The sequence below is a fragment of the Mirounga angustirostris genome, unplaced genomic scaffold (assembly GCF_029215605.1).
Source record: "Mirounga angustirostris isolate CCGP_5_RB_7025 unplaced genomic scaffold, mMirAng1.0.hap1 SCAF_13, whole genome shotgun sequence".
Lineage (NCBI taxonomy): Eukaryota > Metazoa > Chordata > Mammalia > Carnivora > Phocidae > Mirounga > Mirounga angustirostris.
In genome coordinates, this window is record NW_026991721.1 from 15,649,783 (window position 1) to 15,668,995 (window position 19,213).

Below are 19,213 nucleotides of genomic sequence, written 5' to 3' on the forward strand. Positions count from 1 at the left end.
CAGAGGTGATCGGGGATCACACTGGGTCACACCCCGGCTTGATGGGGATCCGCTGCCAGACTCGAGGTGGGTGGGCCGGGGGGGGGGTGGATTTACAATTAAGAATTTGCGATTGTGACCAAGGCAAATGACCCTTGGTCTGGTGGGATCCTGGGGGCGGGGGCCTTCCTACCATCTGGTTCTAGGTGGAGAGAGTTTCTTGATGGTCTGAGTCCTGGGTGCCCCAGAGAAGTACAGGGCCCCCATGATCCCCTGGGTAGGTGAGTGAGTGACGGCTACCCTGAACACCCACCAGCCGGTAACAGTAACAACACGGTGCAACTATTAAGCACTCGCCACGTGCCACACACCGTGCTGAGTGCTTACATGCATCTTACCATCTGGCCCCAGGAAGTGAGGACCAGGATCTCCATCATCCGGACCAAGACCTCCATTATCCTGACCAGGAAACAGGTGCCAAGGCTTTCCCAGGCTGCCTGGAGTTTTCAAACCCTCCGTGGCTCTGGGGCGAGTCCGGGAGTGATGGAGAGGCTACAGCTGGAAATCCGAGATTCAGATATGGGTGCAGATGGAAGCTGACTGCCTTTCCCGGCCTGAGAAGATAATTGTTTGGTCGGAGCTGAGGAGCAGCACGGGGTCCGGCGGTACAACCACCTACCCCTCTGCAGATGAGGAAAGAGGCCTCCGTGGGGGCAGAACTGGGATTCTCTGCCCTGCTCTCCAGCCCAGGGGCCGCTGATCACGTGGTACTCGGCCTGCTTCTCCCTTCCACTCCGGAGAGGCCAGGGGTCCGTTTGTCTTGTCACCAATGAGTCCCTGGTGCCCATGTAGGCCTGGCCTTCGGGAGATGCTCAGTCAATATATGTGCAAAGAACGAAGGACTGAGGTGCTCAGCCTGCTGGCTCTGGCTGTGAGGGCAGATCTCCCCTCCGGAAGGGCCGCAGTGGCTGCACCTTTCCACCTAGGAGTGCCCGCGGCAGTCTGGTGGGAAGGGGGTGGGACTGGCTTGGAGACTGTCCCCAGCAAATCCACCTAGGGGTGCCCCCACCAAGCCACCCCTACACCCCGCCCAAGAGGCATAACTGGAGCAGGGCAGATGATTCATTTCCACATCCGCGAGGTAAAGGTGGAGGGTAACGGGCTAGGGGTGTGTGTATTGGGGATGTTGGCACCGAAAGGTGGATGGCTCCCGTTCTGGGTTCTGGAGTCCCTCCGTTGTGCTGGCTGGGGACGGGGTAGAGGACATCTGGGCCCGGGGCCAGGTTGGGGCCCCAGCCGGACTTCCTGGGGGGCACTCAGGCCGAAGCCCGTCGGTGAGCGCCCTCGGTGGGAGGGCTGGGAGGGTATGGGAAGAGGTGTCAGTGGGCGGCCCCCGCCCTCGCCAGCCGACCCCCTGAACCTCGGGGTGTGGGTGTGGCTCCCTCCGGGCGGGGGTGGGGGTTGGCTCGGGAGCCGGCCTGAGGAGGGGGCGTCCGGAGCGCTGGAGGCTGGGGCTGCGCGGGGCTGCGCGGGGCTGCGCGGGGCTGCGCGGGGCTGCGCGGGGCTGCGCGGGGCTGCGCGGGGCTGCGCGGGGGAGCGGAAGGGCGCGCGCTGGAGGGGTGGGGAAGAGCAGGGGGCGGGCGGCAGCCGAGGGGCGGGCGGCTTCGGGGGGGCGGAGCCCGGACCGCAGCGCCCGCCGCTCGCTCGGCGCTATAGCCGCCGCCGTCGCCGCCGCCGCCGCCGCTCCGCGCTCGGGTCGCAAGGCGGGCGGGCGGGCGCTCGGCGAGAGGCTCCCGCGCCTGCGGCTGCTGCTCTCCTCCGGCGCCCGGGGCTGCGGCGCGCTGGGTCCCGGCCCCTGGCCCGGCGCCCCTCGGGCCCTCGCACCCCGGTCCCCAGTCCCGCGCCCTGCCCGGGAGAAAGCTGTGCTCTGGCCGGGCCGCCCCGGGCTCGCGCCCCCGGGCCATGAAGAGGGGCCCGTGAGGGGCGCGCGGAGGCGGTGGAAGAGGAGGGAGGAGGGAGGCCGAGGAGGAGGGCGCGGAAGGCGGAGGATGCCGCCGCCGATGCCGCCGCCGCCACCCGCCGGCCCCCGGCGAGCCTGACTCCAGACCCGAGGATGGAGCCGGCGCTGGGCGCTGCAGCGGCTCCCGGTGCGCCCCCCACCAGGTATCGGCCGGGCCCGGCGGGCCCCGGGCGGGCGGGAGCGGACCCTCGCCGCAGCAGCGGGAGGGGCGCGGGCGCGGTGGGAGACGCCCCTCCGCTCGCGGACAGTCGCAGCCGGCGGTGCGGGCCGGGGGGGGGGGGCGGGGGTGGAGGCCAGCAGCGCGTTGGGCGCGGGAAGGGCTCCCCGGGGCCGATGGCGGGTGAGCGCCGCGACCACCCCAGCCCTCCCCGCCCCCATTGGGTGAGGGCAGCAAACTTGAGACGCGCGGCGGCCCCGAGGCGCCCCGCTCCCGGCGGCTGCGGAGCGCACTCGGGGGCTGCCCGGGGCTCACCGTCCCACAGTCTGCCCGGCTCGGGGCTGCTGAGGCGCCTCGAGACCCTGAGGTCCCAACGCCTGCGCCAACTTTCCAAACCAGGGCTGCGCCCGGAGGCAGGGGGCTGCCCCTGGCTTCCTGCCCCCGGCCCGGCTCCGAGCCCGCACCAGTCACTCAGCGTTGAGCCGGATGGATGGTGCAGAGACCCCTACGCAAAGGCAGAACCACCCTTCTGCTCTTCTCTGGGTTACACCCCGGAGCAGCTCCTCCCAAGCTCCAGGAACCCAATGCTTGCTTTCACAGTAATAGCCTTAAGTAGCCCTGGCCAGGATGCTAGGGGTTAAAAGGTAAGACCTGAGGATCGTCCTAGGGTGGCACCTTAGCCTGATTTGCCATGCCCCAGGGTGCCCCCTCCCCCATCCCAGACCTACGGGTTCCCAGGATTAGGTTCCTCACCTCAGGTGCAGGTTTCCTTCCGATGGACTTAAACACTGTTCCTAAGCAGGAGGCTCCTGAGAAGGACAGCCTTGAGCCCTGCATCTTTTGGAGGGCTGGTAGGGCAGGGAGCAGAGGGGACCTAGGATTAGGGGCAGGAGGCAGGCCCCCTGGCTGCGAAAGTAGCTGCTTTGGCAAGCCAAAGGAACTGTATGCATTAATGGGAAAGCTGGTGGGGGCTAAGGTACCAGGTACCCATCTTTGGGGCTTTCTGGATCCCTTACGATGGGGCTGGCTGTCTTAGAGCCCTTACCTGGGCAGGCGATTCCAAGGCTCCAGTCCTCAGCAACTGGGGACACTCACAGGCATCACCATGACCCTGTTTCTTTTTCCAAGTGTTCTCACCAACATGACTCACACATTGGATTCACCAGGGAGGTATCAAGCTGCCAACCTGTTCTCTTCCCCTCCTTCCTGGGTCTTCAGGGAGCAGTTGGGGAAAGGAGGGGGTGGATTTGCTGCCCTTGGGCCTTAGCCCCCTGTGGGAGGCCAGGAGCCTGGCACTGTGAACTTTCATTTCCCTGCTATATCTCCACTGGGGCAGGTGAGCTGCCCTAGGCCAGGCCAGGGTGGGGGCAATGGGGAGGAAGTCTCTGCTAATGATCCTCCCAACCCTGCTGGGGCTTTGAAATCCTGGTCACACCCCCCGCCTGGCACATACACTTAACAGCCTCCTCATCTCAAAGCAGAAACACATTTCCCCCCTAAAATCCGAATTTCCCTCTTTGCTAAATATTGCAGTGCTTTTGGCCAGAGGTTTCCTCCTCGGCATTGAAAGTCAAGCTCCTCTTGCAGACAGCTTTCCTCCTCCCTGGCCTCTCAGCTACCTCTGCCACGTTCAGGCCCCAAGTGGGAAGGATGCAGATCCCCCTTACCTCCCTGCCCCCCACCCACAGGGTCTTAGTTCCCGAGGAAGGGTGGTGCTCATGGTGCTGATGTAGGGGTCGTGTTTGCTGGCTGCAGACACACACAGGTGTACATCTGTGCTCCCCTGAGTCTGCAGAGGGGCCCAGAAGGCTGGTTCTCACTGGGGGGGCAGGCTTGTACCCCTCTGGGTTCCCCTTGCCCACGCCCCTGTCTCCTTCCCTTTGCCCATTGTGGCTCTCTCTTTACTTTTCTAACTCACTCTGCATTGGTGCGGGGAGGGAGCATTTGATATTCATAATCTGGTTCAGAGAAGGTCCCGAAGCCCTGAGTCACTGTATGGTTTCCATGGAAACAGACTTGTTCTGAGGACTCGGGTAGCGCAGCAGTGGTGGGGGAGAAGAGAAACATATAGTAAAACCGGGCTCCACAAGTGTGGCAGGAGTTGGGCCAACTCCCTTTGATGGGGGCAGGGAGAGGCTGGGCAAGGCTCTGGGGTCCCTGCAGGAGGGGCTGCCGCTCCCCACACTGGGGTCCCCCCATCGGGAGCTGCTCAGCTTTCCTTGCGGCTCTTGGCAGACTGCTACTTCTCCGTGGGCCTCCTGGCTAGGTGTCCAGGCTCATCGCTGCCGCCCTATCCCTCACTTTCCTCCTCTGTGAAATGGGGAGGAAAGAGCACCTACCTCTTGGGGGGCTGTGAAAGTCAAATATGTTGATATGGGGAACGCACTCATAATGCAGCCATAGCAAATGTTCAGTAAGTGTCATTATTATTAACTCGGGGTTGGAAGGAGCACCGCCTGTGTGGTCACCTGGGTCCATCCTCTTGGGCAGGTGGTCTTGACATCAGGCAGGGCTGGCCTCTTGCTTTGGAAGAGCCTCCCCCAGCCGCCCTGGCTGGGAACAAGCCATCCATTTCTTCCTCCCACAAAGCATTTATTTAGGTTGCGGAGGGCCCGTCACCGTGCTAGGGAGGCCTGGCTCCTGTTCAAACCCCACCTGTCTAGGAGCCTTGTGGGAACAAATTCTCCAAGTCCAGATGGATGGGCAGCTTTCTGCCTCAGCCTCCTTGGGATCGGGCCAGAGGGAGAGGGACAGGACAGGTCCAGGCTTTAGAGAAGAGTTTGGGATGGGGCAGCTTTTCCTGATCTTGGTGGGGCCCTTCCTTCCTGATGAAAGTGGGATCAGGAACTCTCCAGAAAGAAAACAGACCCTGCCCTCCCCCACTCCACCCTCCAGGTTGGAACTTCTATTGCTGAAGTGTTCCCAGCACACCCTGCGAGTCTGGGCAGCTCGGGGCTCTAGCTGGGACCCCTAGCGGATGTGTTATTGTCCAGCCAACTGGGAGAGGGGGCCCCCTTACCCCAAAGCACCTGCCCCGCCGTGTCGGAGCCCTGGCTCAGGGACATTGGGGGCACTAGGGATGGCTCAGCCAGTCTCCCTCACCAGCCCTTCTCTGCCTTGCCACCGTCCTCTCCCTGGCCTGCAGAAAACCCCTGCTCCCCTCCTGTAAGGTGGGCTTCAGCTCTGAGCTCCCTCCCTCACGCCCCATCACGACCAGCTCTCCGAGACCCCTCCGGATCTACCAGCCCTTTCTTCTGTTTTACAGATGGGAAAACGGAGATTCTGGTTTGCTCCTGTGACCCGCACCCCAGCTAGCTGCGGCTGCTCCCAGCTCCACCCCAGCCGTGGGGATGCCCTTCCCTCTTCCCTGGCTCTCCAGGTGGCCCCAGGTGCTGCCCAGCCCACACATCCACCCCCCCCCCCCCCCAATAGCAGTTTCCTGCCAAGGTTCTTCCCCCGCCAGGTCTCTCTGGACCGCTTTGCTGTCCTCATTGGTGTTCACAACACCTTCCAATTTAATATCCTCTGCAAATTTCATTAACGGACTGTTTACTCCCTCTCTCAGGATCATTAATGAAGATGTCAGATAAGATCTGACCCAGTGCCGGGTCTGGGCAGCCCTGCCCCCTCTCCCAGACTCTGTCCTGCAGCCCCTTCCCCCTGGGCTCGCCTCCTCCACTCAGGACCCTTGGGACCTACCCCCTCTTGCTTTCGGCCCCATGACAAGTGCTTAGGGCCAAGTCTGTTTGAATTAATTTTGTAAGATTACTTGAGGCGCTGTATCAAATGCTTTGCTAAAAATCAAGATATATTACCCTGCCTGCATTTCCTTCATCTACCGGTCTCGTAATTCTATCAAGAAAGCTATCAAGTTTGTCAGGTGTGATTTGTTCTTTATAAATCCCCACGGCGCCACGTGGGGGCACAGAGTTCCCGCGTTTTCTAAATGTTTAGAGATTCCCTCTTTGTGTTTGCTCCTTGATTAGAGCTGGAAGGCTGGGAGCTGGGAATTGTGGGGAGAGCTCGTCTCCTCCTCTGGGATGGGGGGCAGGGCACAGCTCTTCCCTTCTCTGGGTCTCTGCTCGGGGCGGCGAGTTGTTTCGTGCCCATCAAGCCCGGGCTGCGTGCTGCAGGCCCCAGGCTGGGTAGCAAGGGTGGGGATGGATGGAGGGCCTGCTGCTCTCACTCAGGGATTCTGCAGGCAGATGAGGAAGACAGACAGACAAGTCTGCAGCCAGCATTCTGAAGGTATCATTAATTGAGTGACTGCCTTGAACCAGGCACTATGCTCAGATCTCATTTAAGCCCCTCCCCGGCCCTGGGAGGTGGTGTGGGCTCCCCTCCCCAGGTACCTGGGGATCAGAGAGGGTAAGGCTGTCCAGGACCCAAGGTCTGGGTTTTGCCTGCTGCTATGGTGCTCCTAACCACTCAAGGCGTAAGTATAGGGTCAGGAGAGCTAATTGGGGTGGTTCAGACAGAGGGTTTTAGGAGGTCAGAGGGGGAAGGAGCGGAAGCCTTCAGGGAGAACCTGGGAGAGATTGAGGACCTCACACACAATGCCCCATAGCCTGAGTCTAGTTCCCCACCCCGCCACTTCTGAGCTGTTGGAGCAAGTCACTTAACTTCTGGGAGCCTCTGTCTGTCACTTGTGTCATGGATCCGGCTGTAGTTCTGACTCCCAAGCTTGGAGAGAGGGTCCAATAAAGTGGGGCACGAAAGGTTCATCACATGGGGCTAGGCCTTCAGCGAGCAGCCATCACGTCCTATCGAGGTACCTGTTGATGTGGGGGCAGAGACACTCATCCGATTTCAGATGGATGGCTCCCAGTGGGTGGCTCTCCCTACACTTGTCCAGGAGACAGAAGGGTGACAGGCTGAGCCTCACCAGCATCCTGGCACAGGGGCATCCGTGCAACCAGCTGTGGGCTAGTGGTAAGTTCTAGGCTTAGGGAGCAGGGAGACCTTATCCTGGTCTTGAGCCCAAACCCTAAACCCCATTCTAGACCATTTCAGGCCAGGTGGGAATAAAGACATTCTTTGGCATCCTCTTGGCTACGTAGGATTTGGACGTTCCTGGGCTTTCTGGCCAAGAAAATACACTTCCCTCTCCTTGCTTAGCCGGAGTGCTTTGGCTGCTGTCTGTCAGGTGTCATACTGCACCAGCTGTGTCCACACCCATGACCTCTTCCAGTCCTTATGATAATCTTCCTTTTTGTCCTTCAGCTGGGGAGGGAGAGCCCCCTGGGAAGTGGTGAGGTGGCACAGACCTGTTTGGGGTGCCAGGGAATCAGGCAGGCAGGGCCTTAGGCAGCCCCCATCCCTCCGGCTGACACCCCGGGGACCTGATCCTTAGAGATGGTCAACTGGTGTTGGGTGAGCCCAGGTCTGGGTCAGGGTGGATGCCCGGGACCCTGGTGGCCATCTTGGCCCTGGCACACCCTGTCCCTGCCCTAGTCTCCAGATGCAGGGTGATGCTCTTACTCGTGGGCATGGCCTGGGAGCTTATGTATTGTGGTTAGGGCCAGAGCTTGGGGGTCCTTAGAGCTGAGCTCGAATCTGGACCCCACCACAGACCAGCTGCACACACCTAGATCGACCCCCTCATTTGTCCGTGCCTCACCGCTCCTCATCTGTGGAGGATGGCAGTGGTACCTGTGGGTAGCACCCACTTGAGGTGAGCCAGGACCGGGGTCATCTCTGGGTATGGGCTCCCACAGCCCCCTCCATCCTGTGTGAGAGGCTCAGGTGAGCCTCTCCCATGCCCAGCCCTCCTCCCCAGGGGCTAGCTGGGGAGGAGGCTGGAGACTCCAGCGTCTGGGGACAGATGGCCCCCCTGCCAGCCCCTCCAGCAGAAGCTGGGAGGATGGGCTGAAGCCCCGGTATCCAGGGGGTGGAGCCTCGGTACTATTCGGGCTCTGGCTGTGGCTGCTGAGGAGGGGTGGTGGTGGTGGGGGACAGGAAACCGGGGCCTTTCCGCCCAATGTTGGGGCAGAAGGGTCCGCCTACCAGAGGCCAGGCTGTGGTAGGACCGGCCTGAGGGAACCGGGCCCTTCTGACTCATCCGTCCTCCTCCTCTGTGAGGCGCCGGGCACACTGGGGCCTTGTGCCAGGAGGTCAGTCACTCTCCCCATTGCTGGGGAAAACTTTCCTCGGGTCGGGCCAGGACCCCGCCAACCCGCTGGGCCCACAGCAGGACCACGAGGCAGTCTCTGCCACCCCGACAACAAGTGTCTCCAACCACACAGGCTGTTCGAGCTTCGGTGGAGGAGGCTGGGGCATCTGTTTTCACTTCCTTAAACATTTTCAGTCCATTACAGCTGGTCTGTAGGCTTGAGGAGCCCTTGAAAATCACACTCCTGGTTCTTACTTAATGAGCACGTGCTCTGTGCCCAGCACTGTGCTAGGTTCTTGATGTTTCTTGGCTGTCTCACAACCCAAATATTTGGAAGGTTCTGTGACTACCTTTCCCGTTTCACAGATAAGGGCAACTGAGGTCTACAGAAGTTACGTGCCGCGCTCGGGGTCTCGTAGCCATCAAGCCGTAGCAGTGGGGTTCAAACCCAGGCCTGTCCGGCCCCACAGCTGGGATGCCCAAATACCACCCAGTTACACCTGTGGGTAACTTCTCAAGGACGCTTGAGGCACCCAGGGGGTCTCCAGTGTCATTATGTGTGGACATCAGAGGGATCTGCTCTGGAGATACCAGAGCTCCTAAGAGGCAGCTGAGTGTCTCTGCTGAGGGTGAAAAGTTGGTGGACAGTCAGTCACTTTCTGGAACCATGACTGTGAGAACTTGCCCCACTCAAGGTGCCTGAAGGAACTATGGGTTCTGCCTTTGGGGTCCGTGGGTAGATACAGGGCCCGGGGACTCTAAAGACTGTATACAAACACCCTGTTTGTGTTGGTGCAGATTCTGGGGAGAAGGTCCACAGGCCTCCCAGTGTTTCAACTTGTGGGGGCATCACCCCAAAGGGAAGTACTATTACCTCCTATCTCCCCTGGGCTGACCCAGACCACAGAGGCTGATTCTGGACCCCATGGGATCTCCTTCCCTGGAAGGTTGCACTGGCTGAATTATGTGCTGGCATACCGCTCACCTTGAAGGATGTTCTGGAACACAGCCCCATGAAACTTGTCCTCGGGCTTATTAGGTACGAGCTGTTGAGAATGGCAGGCTGTGCTCAGGGTTCTCTCTAGGAGACCCCTCGGGAGAAATCTTTTGCTGGATTCAGTACCAGGAATAGCTGGGCATCTCTTGAGCAGATGGTGTAATTCTCATCTCATGGGTCCTATGGAACATGAAATGAAATATTTCCCTTTTCCCGTTGGCCACCAGGTAGCTCTGATCCATCTGGGTAGCCCAGAAGTGTCTTGGCTCTTGTATGCTAATCTGGCTTCTAGTTCTTTTGCACTTTCATGCCCTTTTCACTTACCTCACTTTTTTTTTTTTAAGGAAGAAAAAAAAAACCTTGCTGTTTTATATGTTTTAGCTTTAACTAAACAAACATCTCTGGTGGGTCAGCATTGGCTACCGCTTACGCTTACCGCAGACCCAGGGATTAAGCACTTCCTTTCTGCAGTCTCTCCCAGAGGCCTATTTGCCAACTCCTTCCTCCCCATCCTGTTCCCCCTGCCCCTTGTTCCAGTTCCTGGGGCTCCGGGGCCTAGGGCCCCTCCGTACTGGCTCCTGAGGCTGGTTGGAAATCTCACGTTCAGGATCTTTATTCTTTGCTCTCCCTATCTCCTCAGAGTTCCACAAGCTGTTTTTAGGAAGAAAAGGTGGGGAGGGGAGTCATTTCCCCAACTCAGGCTTCCGTTCCTCTCCGAAGCTCCACGTCCCCTGGGAGGTCTCCCTCTTTTTCAGCTCCTGCCCTGTCTTTCTCGGCAGCACCCACTGACTGCTGTCCTTCGCCGCCTGCCTGAGCAGACAGAGCCCAGTTGTGGCCGAAAGGTAGTGACTTTGACCCTGGTGCCTTGGAAGTGGGGGAGGGGAGAGCCAGCTGGCAGTGCCCTGGGGGGCAGATTAGGAGGCACAGTGAGTTGCCAGTGTGATTTCAGTGCCCCACCCCTCCAGGTCTTGCATGGGGTGGCTTTGCTCTCTCCCAGAAAGTTAATAAACTCAAATGGAACTGAGAGGCTCAGTGTGAGCTGCCTTCCTCCCACCGCTGTCTCCTCGCCCCTCCCACCGGGGCAGCTGGGGTTACCAGATCAGTGGTTGTATATGCATGTATATAAATACTCCCCCCCACATGCATCCCCCTTTTAAAAACAAGAAGTAGCAACCTACCCTTGCACATGTGTTTTCTGGCTCTAGCTTTTTTATCTTGGGCGATGGCTCTGCATTCAGTGTATACAAATCTGTAGAGGCTTCCCTGGAACGGACAGTTGAAAAGAAAATCCTAGGGCAGGGGAGAATACTGCTCGTAAAGGGGTTGAAGCCTCTGAGGTGCCCATGGGTGGGCTTTAGGGGGTCCAGGAGCCTTCTGATTGTGTGTAAAGTTGTAGATACAAATGAATCTTTCTGGAAAGAGGGACCATGTCTTTCCAAGGGGCCTGTGGCCCAGAAAAGGCCAAAGCCACAGCTCTGGGTTGGATGGGGTTTTATAGAGTGGAAGCTGAGGCTGGGGGGGGAGGCTAACTCAGCAGAGGGCGGAGCCCCTTGGCTCTTGGGCCCCATGGGGGCTGCCGTGGACTGGGCTGAGGGGATGGGGCCCAGCTGCCAGCCCAGCTATCTTGTTGGAGGATGACTGGGGCTTTCCCGCTCCCAAAGGAGCATCCCCCTGCCAGCAGTGAGGGGGGTCCTGACTCTGAAAATGGAGCATGGTGTCTTCCTGGGACCAGAGAACCCCAGTGGTCAGAGCTTGGAGGCCCTTAGAGTAGCTGGATCTATGGAAATATCGAGGCACAGAGGGGTCAGGGGATGAGTCCAAGGTCACCCAGCCAGAGAAAGCAGAGGCCGTTCCTGCCTGTGATATTAAGTTCAGTGTTCCTTCCTCTGGGATGAGGAATGAGACTGGGAGGACGGGCCTTCTGGATGAGGTGAGGCTGCGTGTTGCTGCTTGCCTCTTGGCGTGTGGGTGAAGAAGAGAGGGTGCACAGAGCAGAGGCCACAGCTCGGGTGGGGGTGTCATCACCACACCTCAAGGCATCCTGCAACATCACCTCCGCTGGCTGAATCCTCACACGAGGCCACAGCTAGAGGCCCCGAATTCCGAGCCCAGCCAAGAACGCAGGGCTAAGAGGCTGTACTGCAGGATGTGGCCACTAGAGGGCAGCAGGCAAGCCGCTGCGGTGGCTCAGCTGCAGAAAGTTCTCAGGCTGGGAGAGGAGCGGAAGGAAGAAGGGGCAGTGAGCAGAAGCCTGCCAGGCGGAGGTCTGGGCACCGCAGCCAGGAGGAGGGTCTGTCTCACTGTCAGAGTCGGTGAGATCTGTTCTCAGGTACTTACGCGAGACACAAAGCGGACAAGACATTTAATGATGATAACAGTTGCGTACATTTATCGAGTGCTTTATGCCGGGCACTGTGTTAATTAGTCCTCACAATGTTAAATGTGAGTCCTCACAATGTTAAAATGATCCCCATTTTTCAGGTGAGAAAACAGAGGCCCGGAGAGATTCAGAAACCTGGCCATCAGTGGGGCTTTTGCCAGAGCCCATGTCCCAAGCAGGAGGCTGTGTCGTATTCTATGCCTGGCATTGACTAAATGCCTCAAATTCTTTAAATTCTTGCAACCGCTACTATGGTTATACCCATTGTATGGGTCGGGAAACTGAGGCTCAGAGACCGCTAGTGAATCCAGGTCCACACACCTGCTAAGTGATATCCGGGTGGGTGTGGTTCCATGGCTTGAGCCCTGAGGTCTGAATTCCAGTTCTCCAGTGGGGAGGTGTTTTTCACTCCCACCCTGTGCCCTAATCTGAACGTGGCTGAGACTGAAATCTGAGCTTTCTGCTGGGAGTTCACCAACTCCCCGGCCTTCCAACGCAAGTTACAGATTCTGGGCTCCTCTGTCTAAGGCTTGTCTGGATGTTGACTACCCAGAGATGGAGGAAGGTCATGCCAAAGGCTGCTCAAAGCCCAGGGAGGGGCCGTGGGGCTTGCAGGTTGGCTTGGAGGACAAGGGCATTGAAGAGTTCCTTGCAGTGGCCAGAGCTCCCCTGGGAACATTGGGACCTGGCCCTGGGGCCTCTGGTTTCCAGGGCAGATGCCTCCAGCATACCAAGGAAGCTTGGCCAGTCCTGAGCCCAGCTCTGCCAGGCTGGCAGGAGAGGGGGGCGGCATTTCTAGGAGGGTCTGACTTTCTTCGTCTTCCTGTTCCCATGCCCTCGCTTTGCCCTCCTGGGAGGCAGGGGGATGGCCTGTGGCTGGGCCTTTGGACACAGTCCCCTCGTGGATGCTCAGACTATACCTTGTGAACCCGAGTCCCACTTTCTTAGGGATTTATACCATCGAGATTCTTCAGTTACTCCTGATTTATTAGCCAAGGCAGCAGTTTGGAATCCTGGCCTTAAAAGTTTCTCTGGGCTGGGGTGGAGAGAGGTGGTAGGGAGAGAAACTTAAATGCTCCCCTGGATGGGTGAATTCTCCTTTTGGTACGAGAATCTTTGAATTAAGTGAAATCTCTTTCAGCCTTCTGTTTCCCGTCTCAGTGGAGACCAAAGGGGATTAAATGTAGTGGGTCAAGGAGGAGGATTCATGGCCTCCAGAGCACACTGCCTGGGCTGGAATCCTGGCTGTACCCCTTACTAGGAGTGTGAGCTGGGGAAATTCATCTAACCTTGCAGAGCCTCAGCTTCCTTGTCTGTAAAATGGGGATATGACAACATCAACCACACAGGGTTAGTGTGAGGGCGAGAGGTGTTTTTCACTCCACCTTGTACCCTAATCTGTGATCCCCCCTGGGATAAACATCATGAATGCCCAGTAAGTGCTTGCTTCCTTCATGTTCCCCCCGCCCCCATAATTCCTAGAACGGTGCCTGGATCATGCTCGATATCTGACAGATCTTTATGAGTAAGTACAAAGAGAGTCCATCCTAATGATGTGCACTGGGGCGTTGCAACTGTAGACCCTTACTTAAATAACTTAAAAATAATTCCTACACTATTATTAATGGTATTCCCTACCTGTCTTTAGAGGCATTTGTTTTGGGGCACTTAGGCAGGGTGGGCCTGCATTTTGCAGGAGAATCTAATTTAATGCAGACAGGCAGTTTTCTCTGGTCACCTCATCGAACCCTTTTGATGAAGTCAGCATTCTCTGTGGCCCTGGGGTGAGGTAGGGGTGGGATGAGGGGTGTGGTCAGGGCTCTGGTTTTCTCTGAGGTTCCCAAGAGTCTAGACTGTGTCCTTTCCATATTTACTGCCACCTGGTGACATGGTACTCTTCCCTGTAGGTACTGAGTGGAGTTTCAGACTTAAAATAGGACTCCTAGGATCCAGAGCCTCAGCTGGCTCACTGTCATCTCAGCTCAAGCTCTGCGCCCCTTCCAGAGGCAACCAGACTGCTTCAGCTCTGTTTCTTCTTCGCTAAGCTGATGGTAAAGGGGCCAGAACACTGGCCTAAGAATCTGACACGGAGGGATTCGAGTCTCTGCTATTCCTTATTTGCTTCTGCACATTTGCTTAGTCTGTGAGCCTCAATTTCTCCATCTAAAAAATGGGAGTGAGAACCCTGACCTCCCAGAGGAGGCTGTAAGGAATAGCGTGGTGTTCGGAGTTGGCTGAGCCAGGCAGCACAGCGGGTTTGGGAAGTGAGGATCCACAAACCACAAAGGAGTCACGCCAAATAGCGGGATGTGGGAAGAATATTCACAAAGCACAAGTTTATCCCCTCAGCCATGAGCCTTGATCAACAAGACCTTGATCAACAAGGCCAGACAGCAAAGGGAAGGATCTGGAGGTGTTACACTACAGATCGTCTGTACCCTTGTAATACCTGGTCTCTCTCTTGCCAATTTACACACAGGCCCGGGACATTAATCGAATGCATGTTTGAAGGCCAAGTGCATGTAAGCTGGAGGAACAAGGTCAAATCTCCTCAGAGGGAAAGAGCGTGGGCTCTGGGGAACCTGTGAGATGTGCGTTAAACCAAGCATGTGAGCTCAGGCAGGTCACCCCACTCTCTGTGCCTCAGCTTCCTCGCCTGTGAAATGGAGCTAATCCTGGCTTCCACATGAAGCTCCTGTGAGGAATAAATGAGCGAATGCAGGTAAAGGGCTTAGGAAGTACTCGACGGATGCTAACCGAAAAAATGCTACGGTCTTGGTGTTTTAACTTAGAATCCGTGGACAGCATCGAAGTCAGGAATGCTCCCTGGTCCACTTTTGCTTTGAGTTTTAGGTAGCCGTTCTCCTCTCTGGTGTGGTTGGAAGAAGAGCCTCCTGCCCCAGCTGTCCCTTCCGAGCGGGCCTCGGTGTCTGGGCTATCTAGACGGAGCTGTCATTTCCACCTGGAGGTCTGGGGTGAGCCCCTCTGCCTTGTTGACTTCCACCGAACCCCTCTTGGGGAGTCACTGAGAAAGTCAAATTTTGAAGGGTCAGGCTGCTCTGTTGATTTGAAATGCAGGGCCAGTCGGGGCTGTGCTCTGGCCTAGTTTTCTGGAATAACTTTGACTGACACCGTTCCACGGTTGGGTGCCGAGCACTGTCTGGTTGGGTCAGTCTGGTCACGAGAGCTGAACCGAGCTAGGGAGGCCTCAAGGTATTTGTGGCCAGTAGGTTTCTTTGCAACGCCCTTGGATGGTGGGTGTGCGGGGTCCTCCCCGGGGTGGTTGCCTATGTGGGGCACCAACTCTTGGTCAGCTGGGGGTGCAGGCTTGCCAGCTCCCTGCCCACTGGGTCCTGGTGTGAGGGACTCGGACTTGCCAGGAAGGGATGGGTAGGGGGTGGGGGAGGTGGGTGGAGGGCTCAGGAGTCAGGGGGCTAGATCCCAGGGGATAAAAGGTGGCCCTGGGATAGCTGGAGCCCTGAATCAGTGATAGATCTGGGAGAGCAACCAGGGCCCTTGTCAGCCGGCCCTGGGGGGGCAGTCTGTGAGGACACAGGACGTAGGAGGGAAGGGGTGGGAAGGGCGATGTTGACACACCGACCTCCCCCCCTCAGAACGCTTCCCCTCCCTCTCTCTCTACAGTCTATTGCTCACAGGGCCTCTGCACAGGCTGGGACTGCCAGCTAGGCCAGGAGACCTGGCAGCTGCGGACTCCCCAGCTCGGAGCAGCCCCTCTTTGGTGAGTGGTGGAGCCCTTCCTGCCTTCACTCTGGGAGCAGCCCCAGCCCTCCGCCAGGGCCCGGGAGCTGAGCCAGCCTCTCTTGGGGGCGACTTCCAGATGCTCAGGCTGGCACCTTGCTCTGGACCTTCCCTGCTCTCCTGCCCCTGCCCCCCTGCCCTGCCCCCACCTTTGCTTTCTCCATTCCTTGAGATGCCCCTTCTGCTGCACCCCCTCATCTTCTCTCCATCCTGCCTGGTTCTCTGGGGCCATTGCTGGGTCATATGTGGCAGATTCTGCTCTGTGGGCAGAGAGCTGAGAGCTGAACGGTGGAGGCCCTTGAGGACTAGCTGGGGTGGGCCCCTCCACCCCCCCAGGAGCCAGTTCACTCTGTTGTCAGTGGGGGTCATCTGCCCCCCACCTGCCCCTTGCCCCAGTGGCCAGGAGCAAACCTGGAGGGTGCTTGGGGCCTGGGAAAGGATGCTTTTCAGCAGCCCCTGGACCTTTCTCTGCTCTGGGCCAGTTGACTCTCGTTGACCGTGGGGGTCCCAGAAGTCCTCATCTGGGTAACTGGTCACCTGCACCCCTAAGTTGGTGTGGTGGGCTTGACAAGTTGTCCCCCTCTCCTGGCCCAGTGCACGGATCCTCATGGTGTGCATCTGACAGGAGCTCTTTTTCCTCCTGGGGTGGGCAGGGGATGGAGGAAAGATGCCCAGTGGGGAAGCTGGTGCCTGCTCGTGGGGGTGGAAGATGCAGGTGGGCCCCAGAGGTGCTGGCAGGGGTGACAGGCCGTGGCAGGAGAATGGCTCGAGGCAGAAACTGCTGGGCCCCTGAGTGTGTGAGCTGGGGAAGTTAGCTTCTTGCACAGTGGGGCCCCACTAAGGAACTCCAGGTTCATGATGGAAGTCCCCTGCAGCATTCGTTAAACTCTGCATGTGGGGAGTCAATTTGTTCGGTCCCAGAAGCTCCCAGGAGTCCCCAGAGAATGTAAAGTCTAGCTTAGAAGCTGCTCAGTCCTTAGGCGCATGTATGAGCATCGGGCAGGGAATCCGGTAGGTCTGGGGACCCCCTGGAGACCAGCCCGTCCAAGGGAGCAGGCTGGGGCCCCTGGCACGGTGATGCATCTCGCGGCAGGCTGCTCCCTGAATGCCGCCCACCTTTGCCCGCAGACCTCGCATGGTGGAGAAGCAGCCCCATGAAGGTGCCTAGCCATGCAATGTTCCTGGAAGGCCGTCCTCCTCCTTGCCCTGGCCTCCATCGCCATACAGTACACCGCCATTCGCACCTTCACCGCCAAGTCCTTCCACACCTGCCCGGGGCTGGCGGAGGCGGGGCTGGCCGAGCGGCTTTGCGAGGAGGGCCCCACCTTCGCCTACAACCTCTCGCGCAAGACCCACATCCTCATCCTGGCCACCACGCGCAGCGGCTCCTCCTTCGTGGGCCAGCTCTTCAACCAGCACCTGGACGTCTTCTACCTGTTCGAGCCCCTCTATCACGTCCAGAACACGCTCATCCCCCGCTTTACCCAGGGCAAGAGCCCCGCGGACCGGCGGGTCATGCTGGGCGCCAGCCGCGACCTCCTGAGGAGCCTCTATGACTGTGACCTCTACTTCTTGGAGAACTACATCAAGCCGCCGCCCGTCAACCACACCACCGACAGGATCTTCCGCCGCGGGGCCAGCAGGGTGCTGTGCTCCCGCCCCGTGTGCGACCCCCCGGGCTCCCCGGAACTGGTGCTGGAGGAGGGGGACTGCGTGCGCAAGTGCGGCCTGTTGAACTTGACGGTGGCCGCTGAGGCCTGTCGTGAGCGCAGCCACGTGGCCATCAAGACGGTGCGGGTGCCCGAGGTTAACGACCTGCGGGCCCTGGTTGAAGACCCCCGGTTAAACCTCAAGGTCATCCAGCTGGTCCGAGACCCGCGCGGCATCCTGGCCTCCCGCAGCGAGACGTTCCGCGACACCTACCGCCTGTGGCGCCTCTGGTATGGCACCGGGAGGAAGCCCTACAACCTAGATGTGACGCAGCTGACCACGGTGTGCGAGGACTTCTCCAACTCCGTGTCCACCGGCCTCATGCGGCCCCCGTGGCTCAAGGGCAAGTACATGTTGGTGCGCTACGAGGACCTGGCCAGGAACCCCATGAAGAAGACCGAGGAGATCTACGGTTTCCTGGGGATCCCCCTGGACAGCCATGTGGCCCGCTGGATCCAGAACAACACGCGGGGTGACCCCACCTTGGGCAAGCACAAATACGGCACCGTGCGAAACTCGGCGGCCACGGCCGAGAAGTGGCGCTTCCGCCTCTCCTACGACATTGTGGCCTTCGCCCAGAACACTTGCCAGCGGGTGCTGGCGCAGCTGGGCTACAAGATGGCCACGTCGGAGGAGGAGCTCAAGAACCCCTCCATCAGTCTGGTGGAGGAGCGGGACTTCCGCCCTTTCTCGTGACGAGGGCTCCGTGGGCGGGGGTGAGGGGCACATGGTGTCAGTTTTGATAAAATGGACCGTTTTTAACTGTTGCCTTATTTCCCCCTCCCTCTCCCGCCCGGTCTTTGTGTCCTTCCTGCCCCCCGACCCCCAACAGGCCCCGCCCCCCCTTCCTTCTGCCTCTTTTTGTCCCTGAAATTTGCACTATGTCTTGGACAGGAATCACTGGGGCGGAGGGGGCATGAAGCGGGGTAGAGCCCCCAGCTCATCCCATTCAGACACACGGCTGTTGGGTCTCTGCGTGGATGGTGACAATGTTTACAAGCACCACACTCACACATTCACATACGCACACATGCACACACATGGGCGCCCACGAGGAGAGGTACCCCCAAACCATGGAACTTCTGCAGTATTTCCAGTGGCCCAGTGGTCAGGGTATGGTAGTTTTGCACTGTCTTACTTCCACAAGGTAAGAGGATAAAAACAAAAAGGTCACCTCTCTCTAATTTATGAATGGTGTCTAATCCCTCCCCATCCTGCTTCCTGCCCCCAATGCCCACTGCCCCCCTTGGAGCAGAGAACCTGCCCCCCACTCTACCCCTCCCACGCCCACCCTGGCCTGCCCTTGCCTGCCGGCGAGCAGGTTTTTACTGTGAGGTGAACGTGGACCTTGTTTATTTTTTTCCAGTCTGTGGCGATGCTGTCTGTCTGTCCGTCTGAGTCTTGTGGCTGCCCCTGGACCAGTGATGGCTGATAAATCTTAAGGGTTTCTGATTGATCTTGGGGTCCATCTGTGATATTTCTTTGTGCCAAAAAGAAAAAAAAAAAAAAGAGTGGATCAGTTCGCTAAATGAACATTGAAATGCTTTATCTGTGTTTTCTGTAAATAAAAGAGTGCAATAATATCTGGGCGTGATGGTAGGACATTCTGAAGGGCCGAGGGCAGGCCTGGGTGGAGCCAAGCGTTTCTGGTTTGGGGGACAAGAGAGAAGGAGGTGGAGGTGGTGATTCAGTGGCCAGTCTCTAGCTTTTAGAACTCATGTCACCCTATCACTGTCAACACTGAGTTCAGTGGTTCATTTGCACTCAGTTGGTGGAGATGAGGCACCTTATAGCCAGGGGTGATGTTCAAAATATTTAACACGCAGTGTGGCTTGGGATGAAGGTCGGGATGAAGTCCTGGTGACCCCTTCCTGTGCCAGGTGTTGCCCCTTTAACTGCTGGGTCTGGGGCCTGGCTGGCTCGGGAGGGGGGCCATTCCCCGGGTGGGGTGGCTCAGGGCAGTGGCTGCTGATCAGCTGGCCCGGAAGAATTTCAGCATTGTACCCAATAGTGCAGGTGCGCTGGTATCTACCCTGGGGGATCCCAGCTGTGCTGTTTCCCTTCCCATCCTTGGCAGTCTAGCAGCTTCCTCCAAGCAA

General features: G+C 58.4%; 1 protein-coding gene across 12 annotated transcripts; it reads left to right on the forward strand.

Annotated features, from left to right (window-relative positions):
* The first annotated feature begins 1,665 nt into the window (after positions 1-1,665).
* Positions 1,666-18,592, forward strand: CHST1 (carbohydrate sulfotransferase 1). 12 transcript variants are annotated; one of them, XM_064576592.1, is made up of 5 exons: positions 1,666-2,142; positions 10,045-10,107; positions 13,553-14,620; positions 15,288-15,384; positions 16,533-18,592. In XM_064576592.1, exon 5 carries the CDS (start codon positions 16,575-16,577, stop codon positions 17,808-17,810), a length of 1,236 nt encoding a protein of 411 aa, XP_064432662.1. In that variant the 5' UTR covers positions 1,666-2,142; positions 10,045-10,107; positions 13,553-14,620; positions 15,288-15,384; positions 16,533-16,574; the 3' UTR covers positions 17,811-18,592. The 12 variants fall into 12 exon arrangements, with proteins under 12 accessions (XP_064432662.1, XP_064432665.1, XP_064432659.1 ...); XM_064576595.1 differs by having other exon boundaries at positions 14,499-14,620; XM_064576589.1 differs by having other exon boundaries at positions 10,045-14,620.
* Positions 18,593-19,213: the final 621 nt, after the last annotated feature.